The sequence below is a fragment of the Ornithorhynchus anatinus genome, chromosome 5 (genome assembly GCF_004115215.2).
Source record: "Ornithorhynchus anatinus isolate Pmale09 chromosome 5, mOrnAna1.pri.v4, whole genome shotgun sequence".
Lineage (NCBI taxonomy): Eukaryota > Metazoa > Chordata > Mammalia > Monotremata > Ornithorhynchidae > Ornithorhynchus > Ornithorhynchus anatinus.
The window spans coordinates 100,910,248-100,930,175 of record NC_041732.1 but is presented as its reverse complement, the minus strand read 5'-3'; the positions used below and the strand labels follow the sequence as shown (position 1 = coordinate 100,930,175).

General features: G+C 48.1%; 2 protein-coding genes across 6 annotated transcripts in view; one reads left to right on the top strand and one right to left on the bottom strand.

Annotated features, from left to right (window-relative positions):
* The window catches only part of METTL4 (methyltransferase like 4), a 38,830-nt gene extending 37,077 nt beyond the window's left edge, over window positions 1-1,753 (bottom strand). The window contains exons 1-2 of one of the 2 annotated variants that reach the window (XM_029066759.2): window positions 1,534-1,753; window positions 140-249 (exon numbers count right to left, since the gene is read on the bottom strand). The gene's annotated coding sequence lies outside the window, so the exon portion shown is untranslated. The remainder of the gene's footprint in view (window positions 1-139; window positions 250-1,533) is intronic. The other variant, XM_029066757.2, reaches the window with a different exon arrangement.
* A 2,023-nt stretch (window positions 1,754-3,776) lies between these two features.
* The window catches only part of NDC80 (NDC80 kinetochore complex component), a 38,427-nt gene continuing 22,275 nt past the window's right edge, over window positions 3,777-19,928 (top strand). Inside the window, exons 1-7 of one of the 4 annotated variants that reach the window (XM_007666407.4) lie at window positions 3,777-3,899; window positions 10,011-10,167; window positions 11,613-11,699; window positions 12,970-13,090; window positions 13,193-13,365; window positions 14,435-14,537; window positions 17,986-18,075. In XM_007666407.4, coding sequence (XP_007664597.1) covers window positions 10,067-10,167; window positions 11,613-11,699; window positions 12,970-13,090; window positions 13,193-13,365; window positions 14,435-14,537; window positions 17,986-18,075 — 675 coding nt within the window. In that variant the 5' untranslated portion in view covers window positions 3,777-3,899; window positions 10,011-10,066. Of the gene's footprint in view, window positions 3,900-3,933; window positions 4,185-10,007; window positions 10,168-11,612; window positions 11,700-12,969; window positions 13,091-13,192; window positions 13,366-14,434; window positions 14,538-17,985; window positions 18,076-19,928 lie in introns of those variants that run through there. The other 3 variants (XM_007666406.4, XM_001505373.5, XM_007666405.4) reach the window with 3 other exon arrangements.

Genomic DNA, 19,928 nt, shown 5'->3' with positions numbered 1-19,928 from the left:
TGTAGAAGCACAAGTGCTGTGGGGTGGGAAGGGGCTTAAACACCATTATTATTATTATTATTATTATTATTATGCACTTTCTATGTGCCAAGCACTGTGCTAAGCGCTGGGGTCGAAGTCACCGTTCCACCTGACTCACCCGGCTTCGATGGAATCACTATCGGGTCACAGGGTCCGGCGAATGACCCCTCGGTGGAGTCTTCTAATCCACGTCGCTCCTTGATTTATGCAACTCCACGAGGTCTCTGTCTTTGGGAGAGAAGGTTATCAATTCATCCATCGCACTGTAGACGCTTCTCATTCATTCAATAGTATTTATTGAGCGCTTACTATGTGCAGAGCACTGGACTAAGCGCTTGGAATGGACAATTCGGCAACAGAGACCATCCCCGCCCATCGACGGGCTCATGGTCTAAGCAGCGTGGCTCAGTGGAAAGATCCTGGGCTTCAGAGTCAGAGGTCACGGGTTCGACTCCCAGCTCTGCCACTTGTCAGCTGTGTGACTGTGGGCAAGTCACTTCACTTCTCGGTGCCTCGGTTATGTCATCTGCAAAATGGGGATTGACTGTGAGCCTCACGTGGGACGACCTGACGACCCTATATCTCCCCCAGCGCTTAGAACAGTGCTCTGCACAGAGTAAGCTTAACAAATACCAACAGTATTATTATTAATCGGGGGAGACCCCTAAATCGGATAATTATCAATCTTTAAGGTCTATGTTCCTAAATAAAGATCTTTGAAGGGGAGATACATGTTTTCTTTTCCACATAGAAATTCGCCTTTAGAGAGAGTGAATAATTCGGTTTTCAGACTCTTGCCCGTACTGAACAGCGGAATGTCTTAAGAAATGCACAGCTCGCTGGGCAAGTAGGGACAATAATAATAATTATGTTGGTATTTGTTAAGTGCTTACTCTGTGCAGAGCACTGTTCTAAGCACTGGGGGAGAGACAGGGTCAACAGGTCGTCCCAGGTGAGGCTCACAGTTAATCCCCATTTTCCAGATGAGGGAACTGAGGAACAGAGAAGTGAAGTGACTTGCCCACGGTCACACAGCTGACAAGTGGCAGAGTGGGGATTCGAACCCCTGACCTCTGACTCCCCAGCCCGGGCTCTTTCCACTGAGCCCTGTTGTTTCTCTGCCTGATATAAATGTCTATTCAGCCTAAGCATTCTCCTGGTAAACCTCCCTTATTTTAGATGGGACCTAATAGACTAAAGAATAATAATAATAACGGTGGTATTTGTTAAGCCCTTACTACATAATAATGGCATTTGTTAAGCGCTTACTATGTGCCAAGCACTGTTCTAAGCGCTGGGGGAGATCCAGGGTCATCAGGTGGTCCCTCGTGAGGCTCACAGTCTTCATCCCCATTTTCCAGATGAGGTCACTGAGGCCCAGAGAAGTGAAGTGACTCGGCCACAGTCCCCCAGCTGACAAGTGGCAGAGCCGGGATTCGAACCCATGACCTCTGACTCCCCAGCCCGGGCTCTTTCCACCGAGCCACGCTGCTTAACAGATACCAACATTACCATTATTATTATGAGACGTCCGAAAGCGCTCAAGCACATAGGACGATCTGCCGGGTTTCCCAAAGCGCTCAGCAAGTAGGTCGGCGGGACGGACGGGCCCGAAGCGCTCAGCAAGTAGGCCGCTTTTTAAGGCGCTGGGAGAGCGCTCAGGAAGGAGGACGAGCCGACGGATTTCCCCAAGCGCTGTGCTGAGCGCACGGGGAGGCGCTCAGTAGATAGCCCGGGGCGAGGGAGGCGGGAGGGCGGCGGGAAGGCGGCGGGCGGGGGAGGGGCCCGTACGGACTTCCGGCCGGGACGCGGCCGCACGGCACCGGCGCCGCCATCTTGCCGTACGGCGGGGAGCTCCTCGGGGGCGCGCGCGCGTCCGCGGCGTGATGACGTCGGAGGCTCCGAGCGCGAGATTCAAACAGGGCCGCTCCAGCGCCTCCGCGCGCGGCTGGAACGGCTTCTCTCACGCTTTCGTCCGCGACTTCCACGGCTTTTCCGCACACGCCTTTTTTCCGGACCCTTTTTTTCGGGACTCTTTTTTTCCGGACTCCTTTTTCCGGAACTACTTTTTTGCGGACGCTTTTTTTCCCGGAACTAATTTTTTTTTCCGGACACTTTCTTTCCGTAAACTTTTTCCAGTTTTTTCCGGGAACTTCTTTTTTTTTCCGGGAGACTAATTTTTTTCTGGAAACTTTTTTCCGGACTTCCTTTTTTTCCAGTGACCATTTTTTTCCGGAAAAAATTTTCCAGACTTTTTTCCCGGAAACTACTTTTTTCCAGAAACTACTTTTTTCCGGAGACTAATTTTTTTCCCGGAAACTTTTTTCCAGACTTTTTTTTCCAGAGACTATTTTTTCCGTAAACTTCTTTTTTTCCCGGAAGACTAAATTTTTTCCCGGACTCTTTTTTTCCCAAAGGCTTCTTTTTTCTCAGACACTTCTTTTTCCTGGACACTTCTTTCCGGAAACTACTTTTTTCTGGAGATCACATATTTCCGGAAACTTTTTTTCCTGAGACACTTTTTCCTGGCACTTATTTTTTCCAGACATTACTTTTTTTTCCGGAGACTAATTTTTTTCCGGACACTTCTCTTGTTCCAGAGACTTCTTTTGTTCCGAAAACTTCTTTTTTTCCTACACTTCTTTTTTCAGTAAACCTCATTTTTTCCGGACACTTCTTCTGTTCCGGAAACTTCACTTTTTCCGGAGACTTCTTTTTTCAGGAAATTTCATTTTTCCTACACCTTTTTCAGGAAACTTCATTTTTTCCGGACACTGATTTTGTTCCGGAAACCTCATTTTTCCCTAAACTTCTTCTGTTCCGCAAACTTCATTTTTTCCCATTCATTCATTCAATAGTATTTATTGAGCGCTTACTATGTGCAGAGCACTGTACTAAGCGCTTGGAATGTACAAGTCGGCAACAGATAGAGACAGTCCCTTGCCCTCCGACGGGCTTACGGTCTGATCGGGGGAGACGGACGGACGAGAACGATGGCAATAAATAGAGTCAAGGGGAAGAACATCTCGTAAAAACAATGGCAACTAAATAGAATCGAGGCGATGTACATTTCATTAACAAAATAAATAGGGTAATGAAAATATATACAGTTGAGCAGATGAGTACGGTGCTGAGGGGATGGGAAGGGAGAGGGGGGAGGAGCAGAGGGAAATGGGGGGAAAAGAGGTATTTATCCTGTATCAGAGAAGCAGCGTGGCTTAGTGGAAAGAACCCGGGCTTGGGAGTCAGAGGTCGTGGGTTCTAATCCAGCTCCGCCACTTGTCTGCTGTGTGACCTTGGGCAAGTCACTTCACTTCTCTGGGCCTCAGTTCCCTCATCTGCAAAAATGGTGGTCGACAGTGTCAAAAGGGGGGGGCGGTAGAGGGAGCAGAGGGAGAAGGGGAGCAGGGGAGAAGCTCAGTCCTTGTTCTGTTCTGCCAACTTCATTTTTTTCCCCACTTCTTCAGTTCCGCCAACTTCATTTTTTTCTACCCTTTTCCGTTCCGCCAACTTCATTTTTTTCCCTCCACTTCTTCAGTTCCGCCAACTTCATTTTTCCCTACCCTTCTTTTTCCGGGAAGCCTCCTTTTTCCCTCCACTTCTTTTGTTCCGGAAACTTCATTTTTTTTCCGGAGACTGCTTCCGTTCCGGGCACTTCATTTTTCCCCGCCCTTCTTTTTTCAGGAAGCCTCCTTTTTCCCTCCACTTCTTTTAATTGCGCCGACTCCATTCTTCCCTCCCCTTCTTCTGCTCCGCCGACGACTTGTTGTTTTTTTTTTTTTTTTTTACTCCGCTTCTTTTTTTTCGGCCCCTTATTTTTTTCCGGAAAGTCAAGGTTTTCCGGAGACGTTAGCTTGTTCCGGGCCCTGCATTTTGTGGTGGGTCGGGTTGCGTTCGGGTCGGGTCGGGTCGCGTCGCGGCCCCTTGTCGTTTTGCGGAACTCCTTTCCCCTTGTTTTCTTCCCGGCCCGTTTTTTCGTCGGGCGGGATTAGGGATTGGGGATTGGGAATTGGGAATTATTGGGGATTGGGACCGTTGGGTTGGGGCCGTTTTTTCCCGCCTTCTCCGCGGCGATTTTTCGGAGTCCCCGCGCTTCGCCCCCGCGCTTCGCCCCCGCGGCCTCTGTCCCGGCCTCCTGCCTGCCTCTGTACTGGACGCCTCTCGTGAGTGCCCGCCCGCCGCTTTGGGCTCGCCTCCCTAACCCTCTCCTCCTCCTCCTCCTTACTGAGCGCCCCCCAACCCCTCTCCTCGCCCTACTCACTCAGCGCCCCCCAAGCCCCTCTCCTCTTCCTACTTACTGAGCGCCCCCCAAACCCCTCTCCTCCTCCTACTTACTGAGCGCCCCCCAAGCCCCTCTCCTCGTCCTCTTTACTGAGCGCCCCCCAACCCCTCTCCTCGCCCTACTTACTGAGCGCCCCCTCTCCTCGCCCTACTCACTGAGCGCCCCCCAAACCCCACTCTTCGTCCTACTTACTGAGCGCCCCCCAAACCCCTCTCCTCGTCCTCTTTACTGAGCGCCCCCCAACCCCTCTCCTCGTCCTACTCAGCGCCCCCTCTCCTCGCCCTACTTACTCAGCGCCCCCTCTCCTCGTCCTACTTACTCAGCGCCCCCTAAACCCCTCTCCTCGTCCTCTTTACTGAGCTCCCCCCAACCCCTCTCAGCGCCCTATTTACTGAGCGCCTGTCATTCCCGTACAGTCGCCCCATTTCCTGAGCGCTTTGGGGAATTCCTCAACGGTGGGATCTGGTAAACGCTTGCCGGGTGCTGAGCACTGTTCTGAACGTTAGGAAATCGTGATGACCGAGGGCTTGCGTTACTCCCTTAAAATCAGCTTCTTTACCGAACACCCCTCAATCAGATCGCCCTATTTACTGAGCGCTCATAACTCCATAAGATCGTCGTATTTACTGAGCACTCTCGTAAATTCCTAAAAGGCGGGATTTCACTCATTCAGCCCTATTTATTGGGCGCTTCCTATGTGCAGAGCACTGTACTAAGCGCTTGGACAGTAAGTACATTGTGGGAACAGATAAAGACAGTCCCTGCCCAACAACGGGTTCGCAGGCTAAAAGGGGGATTTGTGAAACGCTCCCTAGGTGCTGAGCACTGTTCTAAGCGCTGGGGAATCGTATTGACTGAGTGTCTTTGTAACTCCTTAAAATCAGCCTCTTTATTGAGCGCTTTCGTGAATCCCTGAATTCATCGTATTTAGTGAGCGCTACCTTCGATTCCTCGTACTTGTTGAGCGACACACTCGATCCCTCCTATTTATCGCCATCGGGAATTGGTAAATGTATAAATTCATCGGATCTAGGGAGCGCTACCTCGTAAATATTGAGCGCTGCAAGTCTATCCCTCGTATTTGTTGAGCACTGTCTTGAATTAGTAAATTCATCATTCATTCGATAGTATTTATTGAGCGCTTACTATGTGCAGAGCACTGTACTAAGCGCTTGGGAGCTAATTTCTGTCCAATGACGGGCTCACAGTCTAATCTTATTTATTGAACGCTACCTTCCCTCTCTCATATCCGAGCACCGGTCAATCCCTCGATACCTCATCTATAGTGAACGCCCTCGGGAATCCGTAAATTCATCGGTCTGTGAATTGATCGTATTTATTGCTTATTGTTGTTATTATAATTATTATTATTATTGTGTCACTTTGGGCAAGTCACTTAACTTCTCTGTGCCTCAGTTACCTCATCTGGAAAATGGGGATTAAGACTGAGCCCCACGTGGGACAAGCTGATTCCCCTATGTCTACCCCAGCGCTTAGAACAGTGCTCGGCACATAGTAAGCGCTTAACAAATACCAACATTATTATTAGAGAAGCAGCGTGGCTCAGTGGAAAGAGCCCGGGCTTTGGAGTCAGAGGTCATGAGTTCAAATCCCGGCTCTGCCACTTGCCAGCTGTGTGACTGTGGGCAAGTCACTTCACTTCTCGGTGCCTCAGTTACCTCATCTGGAAAATGGGGATTAAGACTGTGAGCCCCACGTGGGACATCCTGATTCCCCTGTGTCTACCCCAGCGCTTAGAACAGTGCTCGGCACACAGTAAGCACTTAACAAATACCAACATTATTATTATTATTATTATTATTATCATGGTATTCTTATTATCGAGCGTCACTGTCAGTCCGTCGTATTTATTGAGCGCCACAGTCAATCCCTCAATCCCTCGTATTTATTGAGCGCTAATTGCGTGCGGTGCACTGGACCGAACGCTTGGGAGAGGTCCGTAGAGCAGACATACAGCCTAGAGGTGCGGGGGAGACAGATATTAATAGAAATAAATAAATTACAGAGATGGACATAAGTGCTGTGGGGCTGGGCGGGGTGAATAACGGGAGTAAATCGAGGTGACGCCGAAGGGAAAGGGAGAAGGGAACAGGAGGACTTAGTCAGGGAAGGCCTCTTGGAGGAGAAGGACTGTTATTAATAATAATAATAACAGTATTTGTCAAGCGCTTAACTGTGCACCAGGCACTGTGCTAAGCACTGGGGTCGATACAGTCCCCGTCCCACGTGGGGCTCACAGTTCCAATCCCCCCCTCCAGACCGTGAGCGTGGCGTGGGCAGGGATTGTCACCGTTTATTGTTGTACTGTACTTTCCCCGAGCGCTCAGTACGGCGCTCGGCACGCAGTGAGCGCTTAGTAAATACGATCGGACGGATGAATCCCCTTTCGACCGGTGAGGGAACCGAGGCCCAGAGAAATGAAGTGACTGGCCCAAGGTCACACAGACGCGTGAGTGAGGGGCTGGGGATTAGAACCCGTGACCTTCCGACTCCCAGGCCTGGGCTCTAACCCCTAATAATAATAATAACCATGGCATTTCTTAAGCACTTATTATGTGCCAAGCACTGTTCTAAGCTCTGGGATAGATGGTTATCAGGTTGTCCCACGTGGGGCTCACAGCCTTAGTCCCCATTTTACAGACGAGGGGACTGAGGCCCAGAGAAGTGAAGTGACAAGGTCCCACAGCTGACAAGATGAGGGAACTGAGGCATGGAGAATAATAATGATGTTGGTATTTGTTAGGCGCTTACTCTGTGCAGAGCACTGTTCTAAGCGCTGGGGGAGATACAGAGTCATCAGGTTGTCCCCCACATGGGGCTCACGGTCATCCCCATTTTCCAGGTGAGGTCACTGAGGCCCAGAGGAGCCAAGGGACTTGCCCACGGTCACACAGCTGACAAGTGGCCTAGCAGGGATTTGAACCCGTGACCTCTGACTCCCAAGCCTGGACTCTTTCCACTGAGCCACGCTGTTTCTCGGGATTAGAACCCGTGACCTTCTGACTCCCAGGCCCGCTGCTCCACCCACTATGCCACGGTGCTTCTCACACAAAGTACTCTCCCAAGCGCTAACTACAGTGCTCGGCACATAATAATTGAGCTCAGTAAATGAAGTTATAAAGTATATCAATGTCTGAATCCCCCTCTAGACTAGAAGCTCGTTATGGGCGGGGAACTTGCCTACCGAGTCTGTCGAACCGTAAACCCTCCCGAGAGCCCGGGCGTCGATAGATCCCGAGTTCTAATCCCGGCTCTGCCGCTTGTCAGCCGTGTGACTGTGGGCAAGTCACTTCACTTCCCTCTGCCTCAGTTCCCTCAATAATAATAATAATGGTATTTGTTAAGCGCTTACTCTGTGCCAAGCACTGTTCAGAGCGCTGGGATAGATGCAGGGCAATCAGATTGTCCCACGTGAGGCTCACAGTTAATCCCCATTTTCCAGATGAGGTAACTGAGGCACCGAGAAGTGAAGTGACTTGCCCACGGTCACACAGCTGACAAGCGGCAGAGCGGGGATTCGAACCCGTGACCTCTGACTCCCGAGCCCGGGCTCTTTCCACCGAGCCACGCTGCTTCCCTCATCTGGAAAACGGGGATTAAGACTATGAGCCCCATGTGAGACAGGGATCGTATCCGACTCGATTTACTTGTATCCACCCCAGCGCTTCGTGCTGTGCCTGGCGCACAGGAAGCGCTTAATAAGTACCAGAATTATTATTAGCAGCTTTTATCTGTCCCAACGCTTAAAACAGTGCCGGGGCGTATAATAAGCGCTCAACAGATGCCATTAAAAAAAAAATAAGTGGGATCGCCTCTTCCTCCTCCTTCCACCTTCCCCTCCCTGTGCCTTTTGAGCTGTTGAAAGCTTTGGCCGGGACACCGTGGTTGAACCGAGCCGTCCGGGGGCTGCTGTGCCGGGCCCCGCTGGATATTGTTGAAGTTAATCAGTTAATTGAAGTTAGCTCCTCCGCCGCCCACCTCCTCACCGTCCCTCGGTCTCGCCCGTCCCGCCGTCGACCCTCTGGCCACGTCCTCCCGCGGTCCCGGAACGCCCTCCCTCCTCGCCTCCGCCAGACTCATTCTCTTCCCCTCTTCAAAACCCTACTTAAAACTCACCTCCTCCAAGAGGCCTTCCCACACTGAGCTCCTCTACTCCCTCTGCCACCCCCCCCCCCACCTCTCCGCAGCTTAACCCTCTTTTCCCCCCATTTCCCTCCGCTCCTCCCCCTCTCCCTTCCCATCCCCTCGGCACCGTACTCGTCCGCTCGACTGTATATATTTCCATTACCCTATTTCTTTTGTTAACGAATTGTACATCGCCTCGATTCTATTTAGTCGCCATCGTCTTTACGAGACGTTCTTCCCCTCGACTCTATTGATCGCCATCGTTCTCGTCCGTCCGTCTCCCCCGATCAGACCGTGAGCCCGTCAAAGGGCGGGGACCGTCTCTATCTGTTGCCGACTTGTTCATTCCAAGCGCTTAGTACAGTGCTCTGCACATAGTAAGCGCTCAATAAATACTACTGAATGAATGAATAATTGAGCGCTAACGGTGTGCCGAGCACTGTGCTACTGGCTTGGGCGAGGTCAATCTAACAGAGTGGGTAGACGCGTCCCCTGCCCAGTGGGTAGACCCGTTCCCTTAAAGTGGCTTAGAAGGTTGTGGAGGAGGGCACTGTTTGGCTTCTAAATAGAGCAAGAGCCTGACCTAGTGAAAAAAAGAAATAGATTGGGAGTCAGGAGAGACCTGCCGCTTGCTTAGGGCAGGCAAGTCACTCAACCTCTTCGGGTTTCAGTTTCCTCATCTGGAAAATATCTGTTTTTTCCTCTTTCTCCGTAGACCGTTTGCCCCCTATGGGACAGGGGACCGTCTCCCATCTGATTTTCTTCTGTGATGATGATGGCATTTGTTAAACGCTTACTATGTGCCAAGCACTGTTCTCAGCGCTGGGGTAGATACACGGTGATCAGATTGTCCCACGTGGGGTTCACAGTCTTAATCCCCATTTTACAGATGAGAGAACTGAAGCGTAGAGAAGTGAAGTGACTTGCCTAAAGTCACACAGCTGACAAGCGGCGGAGCCGGGATTCAGACGTAGCAGTTCTGAATCCCAAGCCCGTGCTCTTTCCACTAAGCCGTGCTGCTTCATTCACTCGTTCGGTCATATTTATTAAGCGCTTACTGTGTGCAAAGTACTGTACTAAATGCTTGGGAGAGCACACTATAACAATGAACAGACACATTCCCTGCCCACGATGAGCTTACAGTCTAGAAGGGGAAACAAACATTAATATGAATAAATAAATGACAGTTATAATAATGTTGGTATTTGTTAAGCGCTTACTATGTGCTTAGTAAGTGACTTTCCCCGGGTCACACGGTGGCTACGTGGTGGAGCCGGAATTAGAACTCAGGTCCTCTGCCTCCCGGGCCTGTGTTCTCCTCGCTTGGTCACACTGCTTCTCCATATTATGTTTGAGCGCAGGAAAAGGCCCGAGTGGGGCTGTGGTGGTGGAGGAGAGGTGCGTCGTAGCAAAAAGGGCAGATTTTCAGGTATAGATCCGAGGGAGAACGACGAGCCGGGAGCAGGCCGGGGCAGGAGGCGTGAGGAAGTGTGGAAGTTGGGACTGTAACCCTTCTCCGGTTGGTTCTAAGGGCGAAACATTTTTATTTTGCCCTCAGTAGGTCTTGGCTTCCTCGACCGAGCGGAGGTTAATAGCCGTCGTCTGTAGCGTGACGGGATGAGACGCAGCACGCTTACCGGCAGTGGCGCCGCCCGCCAGTCCATGCAGGCCCTGAGGGCTCAGGATTCCAATAAACCGGGGCTCCACACACCCCAAACGTAAGTCACCTTCTCGCTGCTTCCGTTCGTGTGTTTGGGAAAGAAAAGTTACGCAGGAGCGGTACCTGCCCTCCCCTCTGCATCGCCTATGCCCTTTATCCTCTGGCCCTTAGGCACGTTCATTCATTCAGTCGTATTTATTGAGCGCTTACTATGTGCAGGGCACTGTCCTGAGCGCTTAGAATGTACAGTTCGGCAACAGGTAGAGACAGTCCCGGCCCAACGACGGGCTCACAGTCTAAACGGGGGAACGTTCATGCTCACCCCAGCCCCTTGACATTTCTATCCGTACCCGTATGCTCTGCCACTTGCCCTAGCTGTCATTTATTTTAAAATCTGTCCGTCCCTTGTGGGAACAGATCGTCTCTACCAACTCCACTCGATCAATACCACTGATCGATTAGCTGGGCGAGAGATGTATAGGCTGGCTTGTCGGCACACGAGAAATCTCCTTGGCCCTCCTAGCTCTTGCCAAGATAAGGCATTCGGTTTTATTTTTTTTATTCTCCACCCCTGGCACTTCCCCTTTACACTTAATAATGATAATGTTGGTATTTGTTAAGCGCTTACTATGTGCCGAGCACTGTTCTAAGCGCTGGGGTAGATACAGGGTCATCAGGTTGTCCCACGTGGGGCTCACAGCCTTCATCCTCATTTTACAGATGAGGTCACTGAGGCCCAGAGAAGTGAAGTGACTTGCCCACAGTCACACAGCTGACAAGTGGCAGAGCCGGGATTCGAACCCGATACCTCTGACTCCCAAGCTCGTGCTCTTTCCACTGAGCTACGCTGCTTCGACTTAGGGAAACTTAGGGAAGCAGAGTGGTTTAGCGGAAAGAGCCCGGGCTTGGGAGTCAGGGGACATGGGCTCTGATCCCAGCTCTGCCAGTTGTCTGCTGTGTGACCTTGGGCAAGTCACGTCACTTCTCTGGGCCTCAGTTACCTCATCTGTAAAATGGGGGTTAAAAGTGCAAGTCCCACGTGGGCCTCCCTGATTATCCTGTATCTACCCCAGCGCTTAGAAAAGTGCTTGGCACGTCATAAGCGCTTAACAAATACCGTAATCATTATTATTAAACTTCCTAGCCCTGAGGTTACCTGACCTGAACCCGTCCAATTTGCTTTTTTAAAAAAACAAGAACTAAAAACTTGCTCCCCGAGTCTCCATCCCTGCCATTGTCAGTCCTTAGGGGAGACTTAAAGGGCACCAGTGTGGGAGAGCAATACCGTTTAAAACTGGTTTGTTTGGGAATAATCATCAATGTAGCTTGGTTAGGAAGGGCTTGAGGTTTTTCAAAGTTAGCCTTTGTGGGAGGGGGGAAAAAAGTAATCTGAACCATATGCCTTGTAGCGAGTAGATCTTATTCTGGTATTGAACTGTTATTCAAGTGGTTGTTATATTGTGTGTCTTAAAAGATGATGATATGTGGCCCTTTTTGTTAAAGCAAAGAAAGACCAACATTTGGGAAACTGAGTGTAAGTAAACCCCAGTCTGGTACCTCGGAAAGAAGAGTCAGCTTCTTTGGCAAAAGGTAATGCTGCTGCTTTTTGACAGGAATCTTATTTGGCACACACACCTCCAACCCCCTGTTCAGAATATAAGCTCTTTAAGATCAGGGATTTGCATCTTTGTTTTGTTTGCTGTCGATGCCTTAGCTCTGTACGTATGTCGAATGATGAATTACAGAATACTTTTGAGCACTCTGGAGCGTTATTTATGTCAGTAGGCCAGTCAGTTCGGCCAGGTTTATAGTCATTTAGCCCTAATATCGGTTCGGAGAAGAAAAGCACGGCCGTGGTGAAGGAGAAAAATCTGGATTCTGAGCTTTTAAAGCTTGGGAAGCTGTGCGGTCAGCCGTGAAAGTTTCTTACCAAGGAAGCCCCGGAGCATTCCGTGAAGCAGACAAGCTAAAGTAGGCGACCAAGACCAGATCGGCTACCGGTACAACCGTCAGCTAGGCTCTAACATTAGGGTGTAGCATCGGTGCTATGCTGCGGTCACTCTGAGCGTACGTGTGTCCCAGACAAAAAAAAAACTGTGCTGGCACTTCCTACTCTTCATCGTTCTGATAATGAAAACGCACTTTTGTCCATATTGTTATATATTGGAAATTATTTCTTTACATTAATGTCTGTCTCCTCCTCTAGACTGTAAGCTTCCTCGTTGTGGGCGGGAAACGTGTCTGCCAACTCCTTTGGATTCTCTCCCAAGTGCTTAGTACAGTGCTCGGCACATAGCAAGCGCTCAGTAAATACTGATGATGATATTTGGAAAGCCATATATCTTTTCCTTTATTGGAAGTAGATTAACTAGGCTGGTCTGGGCTAATACTTGTCTAGAAGGCCACTAGGAGAATCTAAGTGCGCTTTCTCTCTCTCTGCCTAGAGGGAAGGAACTAAGCTAGGTGATCTTTAAGGGTCTTGGCTCAAACTGTGAAGGGTTGGGGAGTGCAATAAGGACTTGAGATGCTAAAAGAATCTAGCGGCTGAAAGGACTGAGAGAACCTGGTGTAAACCGGGGCGGGATACCCGCATTTTAAAAGGCCCTTGGAGTGGGATGGAAAACTAGACTGAATACTCTTTCCCAGCACTTAGCACACAACTGTGCACACAGTAAGCACTTAATAAATACAGTTACTACTAGAAAGCAGGGACCTATGTTCTTGAATGTGAAGAATATCGGGGAGGGGCTGAGAAAGGGAGGAGTAGGAAGGAAGCCTGTGGGCTGCGCAGACTAGAGAGCGAGATGGGGTGAATGTACGTATCAAGATGTCAGACAACTTTTTCTTTCTTTCTTTCCAGAACAAGTGGTCCTGGATCACGCAACAGTCAATATGGAATATTTGGCACTGAAAAAATCAAGGATCCCAGACCACTTAATGACAAGGCCTTTATCCAACAGTATATCCGCCAACTTTGTGAGGTACCCTGCCCTATCTTTTTGAATGTACAAAATGGACGGCCGATATCTGCATTTCTAACCTTACAGTGCTTTCTTTTCTTCTAATTACGGCTACTGGCTTAGTTTCTTTCAGAAAATGACTATGCTTTCAACGTGTCCATGAAATCTCTTCAAGCACCATCCGTTAAAGACTTCCTAAAGATCTTCACCTTTATTTATCGTTTCTTGTGCCCCTCTTATGAGCTTCCTGATGCTAAGTTTGAAGAAGAGGTTCCCCGAATCTTCAAAGACCTTGGGTTTGTGTATTCAAATTTCACATTAGTCCTCGTATATGAAGGGGATCGGGGAAGACAAATGTTTAAACGAATAAGGTGGCAAGAAAGAAAAAACAGATTCCCACCTCTGAAATTTGGGGGCTAATAAATGTCAGGTGAAAAGGGTCTGAAAAGCAACCAACACAAGAATTTATGTCAGTAGAATAAAGATGCCTGTGATGGGGGGTCCCGAGCGTCCGAGAAGCAGCATGTAATGGATAGAGCACGGGCCTGGAAGCCAGAAGGCCGTGGGTTCTAATCCCAACTCTGCCACTTGTCTGCTGTGTGACCTCGGTGGAGTCCCTTCATTTCTCTGTGCTTCAGTTACTTCATCTGTAAAATGGGGATTGAGACTGTGAGCCCCACGTGGGACAGGGCCTGCGTCCAACCCGATTTGCTTATATTTACCCCAGCTCTTAGTCAAGTGCCTGGCCCATAGTAAGCGTTCAACAAATACCAAAATGATTATTATTTAAAAGGCTGTGTGGCATTTCCTATCCCAGCAGGTGGTGCCGAACAATCCACTCGTACTATAACCCCGTGCTCAGGGTGGGTTCTGGGTTCTAAAGTTTCAGGTCTGAGCCTCTTCCATCATTCCTGGCACATTCAAGAGCTTAGTAAGGTGCTCTGTACACACTAAGCCCTCAAGGGCCATTGATTAAGACTACACCTCATCTCAGGATTCTTTTTTTTTTTCCTTCAATTACGGGGAGCGAGCCCGTGTCGTCAAATAAAACTGTTCTGGCTGGTTTTACGGAGACAGGCCCTGTCAAAGATGGCCCCTCCGCGTTAGCAGGAGAGAGGCGATAGAAACCTCCCTTTTGTGACTCCGCGCCTACAGGTACTTCCCCAGCTAATTCGGATCTACCCCCGCTATTCAGCACATTCCTTTTAGTCGGTAAATAGGGACAGTGGATCAAATGACGTCTACCAACTAAAAAAGGTTGTGGTTACGAAGCTGGCTCTCTTTAGCTTTGTTCATGCCTGTTTTGAAATCGTTTTCGACTGAAAAGGAACTCTGGAAAAAATAGCTTGCCTTCTTCTTTTGTAGGTATCCTTTTGCAATATCAAAAAGCTCCATGTACACCGTGGGGGCACCGCACACCTGGCCTCAGATCGTGGCCGCCTTGGTTTGGCTGATCGACTGTGTCAAGGTAATGTCAGCTTTCCGTAGAGAAGTGTTTAGCCTGGGATTACATTGCTTTCAGAATTTTTTTTTTCCTCCAGCCCTCCTCTCTCTCCCTCCCCAGTCCGTGTTAAGAACTCCCTCTCTGCATGTCGTTGTTGCAGTTAGTTGATTTGAATGGTTGAAAATATGTTTTACTTGATAGTCGCGTGACCGTATAAAAGTAAAGATCTGGTGGTCCAGGGCTGGGTTGAGCGATTATGTTGGCCAAAACTGCACATTTCAAATGGAAATCCCGGCTAGACTACTGTGTCAGCCTTCTCTCTGACCTCCCTTCCTCCTCTCTCGCCCCGCTCCGGTCTATTCTTCACTCCGCTGCCCGGCTCATCTTCCCGCAGAAACGATCTGGGCCTGTCACTCCCCTTCTTAAACAACTCCAGTGGTTGCCTATCGACCTCCGCTCCAAACAAAAACTCCTCACTCTAGGCTTCGAGGCTCTCCATCACCTTGCCCCTTCCTACCTCTCCTCCCTTCTCTCTTTCTACCGCCCACCCCGCACGCTCCGCTCCTCTGCCGCCCACCTCCTCACCGTCCCTCGGTCTCGCCCATCCCACCGTCGACCCCCGGGTCACGTCCTCCCGCGGTCCCGGAACGCCCTCCCTCCTCACCTCCGCCAAACTGATTCTCTTTCCCTCTTCAAAACCTTACTTAAAAATCACCTCCTCCAAGAGGCGTTCCCAGACTGAGCTCCTCTTCCCCCTCTACTCCCTCTGCCATCCCCCCTTTACCTCTCCGCAGCTAAAGCCTCATTTTCCCCTTTTCCCTCTGCTCCTCCACCTCTCCCTTCCCATCCCCACAGCACTGTACTCGTCCGCTCAACTGTATATATTTTCGTTACCCTATTTATTTTGATAATGAATTGTACATCGCCTTGATTCTATTTAGTTGCCATTGTTTTTACAAGATGTTCTTCCCCTTGACGCTGTTTGTGCCATTGTTCTTGTCTGTCCGTCTCCCCCGATTAGACTGTGAGCCCGTCAAACGGCAGGGACTGTCTCTATCTGTTGCCGACCTGTTCATCCCAAGCGCTTAGTACAGTGCTCTGCACATAGTAAGCGCTCAATAAATACTATTGAATGAATGAATGAATGAACAGGTTCCTTATAGATGATGGGTGGCCTGCCCAAGGCCACGCAGCAGGCAAGTAGCGGGACCGGGCTGCAAAGTAGCAGGCCTCCTACTCCCGGTCCTATGCCCTTTTCACTAGGCCAACTTGAGAATTGTCTTAGGTCCATGTTTTAGTTTTTAAAATGAAGGATTTTAAGTATTAACCCTAATTTTTAAAAAACCAAACTGTTCCAAGATGAATTAAGTAAAACCTGTGATTCTATATTGAAGAAATCTTTTAGTTATTGTCACTTTCAAATCGTAGTAAAATTTGATCTAAGTTTTATGTCCATTCTACACAAAAAGTTAGCTAATCTGAGTAATAATAATAATGGTGGTATTTGTTAAGCGCTTACTATGTGTAAAGCACTGTTCTAAGCGCTGGGGGTGGATACAGGTACCCAGAGGGGGAAGGGTACTGAACAGATATAACCCATTTGGGCCAAATTTGGATAGAATCTTCCACCAGTGCTTCTAAGCAATGCTCTTTCTCCAGCTGTGAACAATAGGAGACATCGATTACCTCTGCTTAATCAAACAATCAGTGGTATTTACTGAACCCTTAAAGTGTGCGCAGCACTGTACGGAACACTTGGGGAAAGTCCTACTCCCGGTCCTATGCCCCTTTGACTCGGCCAACTTGAAAGTTGTCTTAAGTCCACTTTTGGTTTTTAAAATGAGGGATTTTGAGTATTAACCCTAATTTTAAAAAAACCAAACTGTTTCAAGATGAATTCAGTAAAACCTATGATTCTATACTGAAGAAATCTTTAGTTATTGTTACTTTCAAATTGTAGTAAAATTTGATCTGAGTTTTATGTCCATTCTACATAAATTAGCTAATCTAAGTAATAATAATAATGGTGGTATTTGTTAAGCGCTTACTATGTGTAAAGCACTGTTCTAAGCGCTGGGGGGATACAAGTACCCAGAGAGGGAAGGGTACCGAACAGATATAACCCATTTGGGCCAAATTTGGGTAGAATCTTCCACCAGTGCTTCTGAGCAATGCTCTTTCTTGAGCTGTGAACAATAGGAGGCATCGATTACCTCTGATTAATCAAACAATCAGTGGTATTTATTGAACCCTTAATGTGTGTGCAGCACTGTATTGAACACTTGGGGAAAGTCCAAATCGATAGAGTTTGTAGACATGATCCTTGCCCGAGTGGAGCGTGCCCAACCATTGACCCACAATCTGAACTGTAATAGACACCACAAATTACCCCTGGGCAACTTCCCAACATACCTTTTCCTTCCATAGTCTCAACCTGACTGAATAAATCTCCCTCAACCTCCCACCTCACCCGCCCATAGCCACATTTCCCTTTTCATGATCGCCCTGCAATTTGATTCTGCCTATGAACCATTTGGGGACTTTACCTCGGGAAGGCTAAAAATTCCTGGAAGGAAGGAGTCTTACTCTGGGTACTTTTTAAACAACTCTTTACCTAAGAGGAAAAAAAAAATGGAGAGGAGGGGGCAGAAGTGAAGATGTTCATATTTAGAGAGGCCTTTCTTGAAGTTATGCCTAAAGATGAGATTTTTTGGTAGATTTTTATTTGTATTTTTTTTGTTACAGTTTGACAGCGATTGGGATTGAGTTAATTTTATTTTAATTAAAAGATGGTACACATGGAACCCCTGGGGAAAGTCAAGAAATTTAAATTTTCTTTCCAGTGGCTGTCCATGGAAAAGCCTTTAGCCGCCTTTTCAGTTGCTCCAACTTTGATAGAATTGCCATCTGCTGACTCCAAGGGGAATATTAAGAATATAGGAGTTTATAAAATGCATTGCGCTCTTTGGAAGAAAGAAATGGCATCCATAGTATTAAAAATAAAAAGTAAAACCAGACTATTTTGCAGTGATCTGAAGTCATTCTCTTTTTGGTAACCGCTCTTATTCCCAATCGGGCCTCTAGGCTGGGCAATTCTAATAGTATATCTTTAGTAGTGACACTTTATAAAGAATCAATGTAATACCTAGAAAAAGTACAGAGAAGCAGGAACCACAATTGCATTTGAATTCTTTCATGGTTATTCATTCATTAGTATTTGTTGAGCACTTACTATGTGCAGAGCACTGTATTAAACGCTTGGAATGTACAAATCGGCAACAGATAGAGACAATCTCTGGCCATTGACGGGCTTATGGGTTATGCTAATGTTGAGAGCAAGAGTAGGGAATGGATTAAAGTCTCTTACCTTTTAATATCCTTTTCCCTTATATTTTAGATAGCTAATAGATTGGGAAGATAGAACCTCTATTCTTGAACCTCAGCTAATTATTGGATGTGTTACCTCACTTAGCTATACCACGCCAAGAAGGACAATTCACCGTCATTTGAAGATGGACAGCCCTGGGGAGGAGAGACCGAAGATGGAATTATTCATAATAAGGTATCAAAACAATTTATTATAATAATTGTGGTGTCTAAGCACTTACTGTTCGCCAGGCACTGTTCTAAGCACCAAGGTGGATACCGGCAAATAGGGCAGGACACAGTACCTGGCCCGTGTGGGGCTCACGGTCTCAATTCCCATTTCACAGTTAGGTAACCGAGGCACAGAAAAATGAAGTGACTTGCCCCAGGTCACACAGTAGCCAAGTGGCAGAGCCGGAATTAGAACCCGTGATCTTCCAACTCCCAACAAGACTGCGCCATGCTGCTTCTCTTATTGCAATCATATAATAGACTATACTCCTGCACTCTAGAGTTTTTTATTTAAAAAAAATACCGAATACATTGCTATGAATTCAATGATTTAAATATTAGTAGTCGAATAAAATACCATTCCTAAAACATCTTTGTCTTATGCTGTCGGGTCGGGTCTGACCTATAGCAACACCACAGACACATCTCTTCCAGAACGCTCCACCTCCATCTGCCATTGTTCTGGTAGTGGATCCACAGAGTTTTCTTGGGAAAAATCCAAAAGTGGTTTACCATTGCCACCTTCCACACAATAAACTCGAGTCTCTGCCCTCGACTCTCTCCCGTGCCACTGTTGCCCAGCACCGGTAGGTTTTGACTTGTAATCTAATCTCCCCCAATTAGACCGTAAGCCCGTCAAATGGCAGGGACCGTCTCTATCTGCTGCGGACTTGTTCATTCCAAGCGCTTAGTACAGTGCTCTGCACATAGTAAGCGCTCAATAAATACTATTGAATGAATGAACTTGTAGCAAATGGCCGTTTACTCGCCAGCCATTCATTCATTCAATTGTATTTATTGAGCTTTTACTGTGTGCAGAGCACTGTACTAAGTGCTTGGAAAGTACAATTTGGCAACAGAGACAGTCCCTACCCAGTACAGTTTAAAAGGGGTTTGACAGACAACAAAACAAGTAGAAAAGCATCAGTAGCATCAAAATAAATAGAATTATAGATATATACACATCATTAATAAAATAGAGTAATAAATACGTACATTTATACAAAAGTGCTACGGGGTGGGGAGGGAGGTAAAGCAGAGGGAGGGAGTCAGGGCAATGGGGAGGAGGAGCAGAGGAAAGGGCTCAGTGTGAGAAGGCCTCCTGGAGGAGGTGAGCTCTCAGTAGGGCTCTGAAGGGGGGAAGAGAGTTAGTTTGGCGGATGTGAGGAAGGAGGGCATTCCAGGACAGCGGTAGGACCTGGGCCAGGGGTCGACGGGGGGGAAAGGCGAGAACGAGGCCCAGTGAGGAGGTTAGAGGCGGCAGAGGAGCGGAGTGTGTGGGCTGTGATGGAGAAGGAGAGAAGGGAGGTGAGACAGGAGGGGGCAAGGGAATGGACAGCTTTGAAGCCAAGAGTGAGGAGTTTTTGCTTCATGCGAAAGTTGATAGGCAACCACTGGAGACTTTTGAGGAGGGAGGTGACATGCCCAGCTCCTGGCCAAGCTAGGAATGGAACGGGTAGGCCTCTGCTTGACTCTCCCTCCCATAGTCGAGACTGGTAGAGGACTGGAAACTCTCCCATTGTGACCCTGAGAGGGGAAAATATCTTTAGGAATTAAAAGTGAGCTAGAATCAAAAGTCTGTATGACAGAAAATAGTGCTGCACGTGAACAATGGGCTGAATACAAGCAAAGATTTTCACTGGGCCTCTCTTGTGAGTGGGAAACAATGCAGGAAAAATCCCTCTTCTAAGTGCCTGGTGAAATCAGGAGATCATAAAAGGAATCTACCAATTTTTCCATAATGTGTTTAGTCTAGGTGGCTGTTGTCAAGCCAGATGGTGGTCTTGTGGACTAGGAGGCAGCTGGGTTTCTAATCCT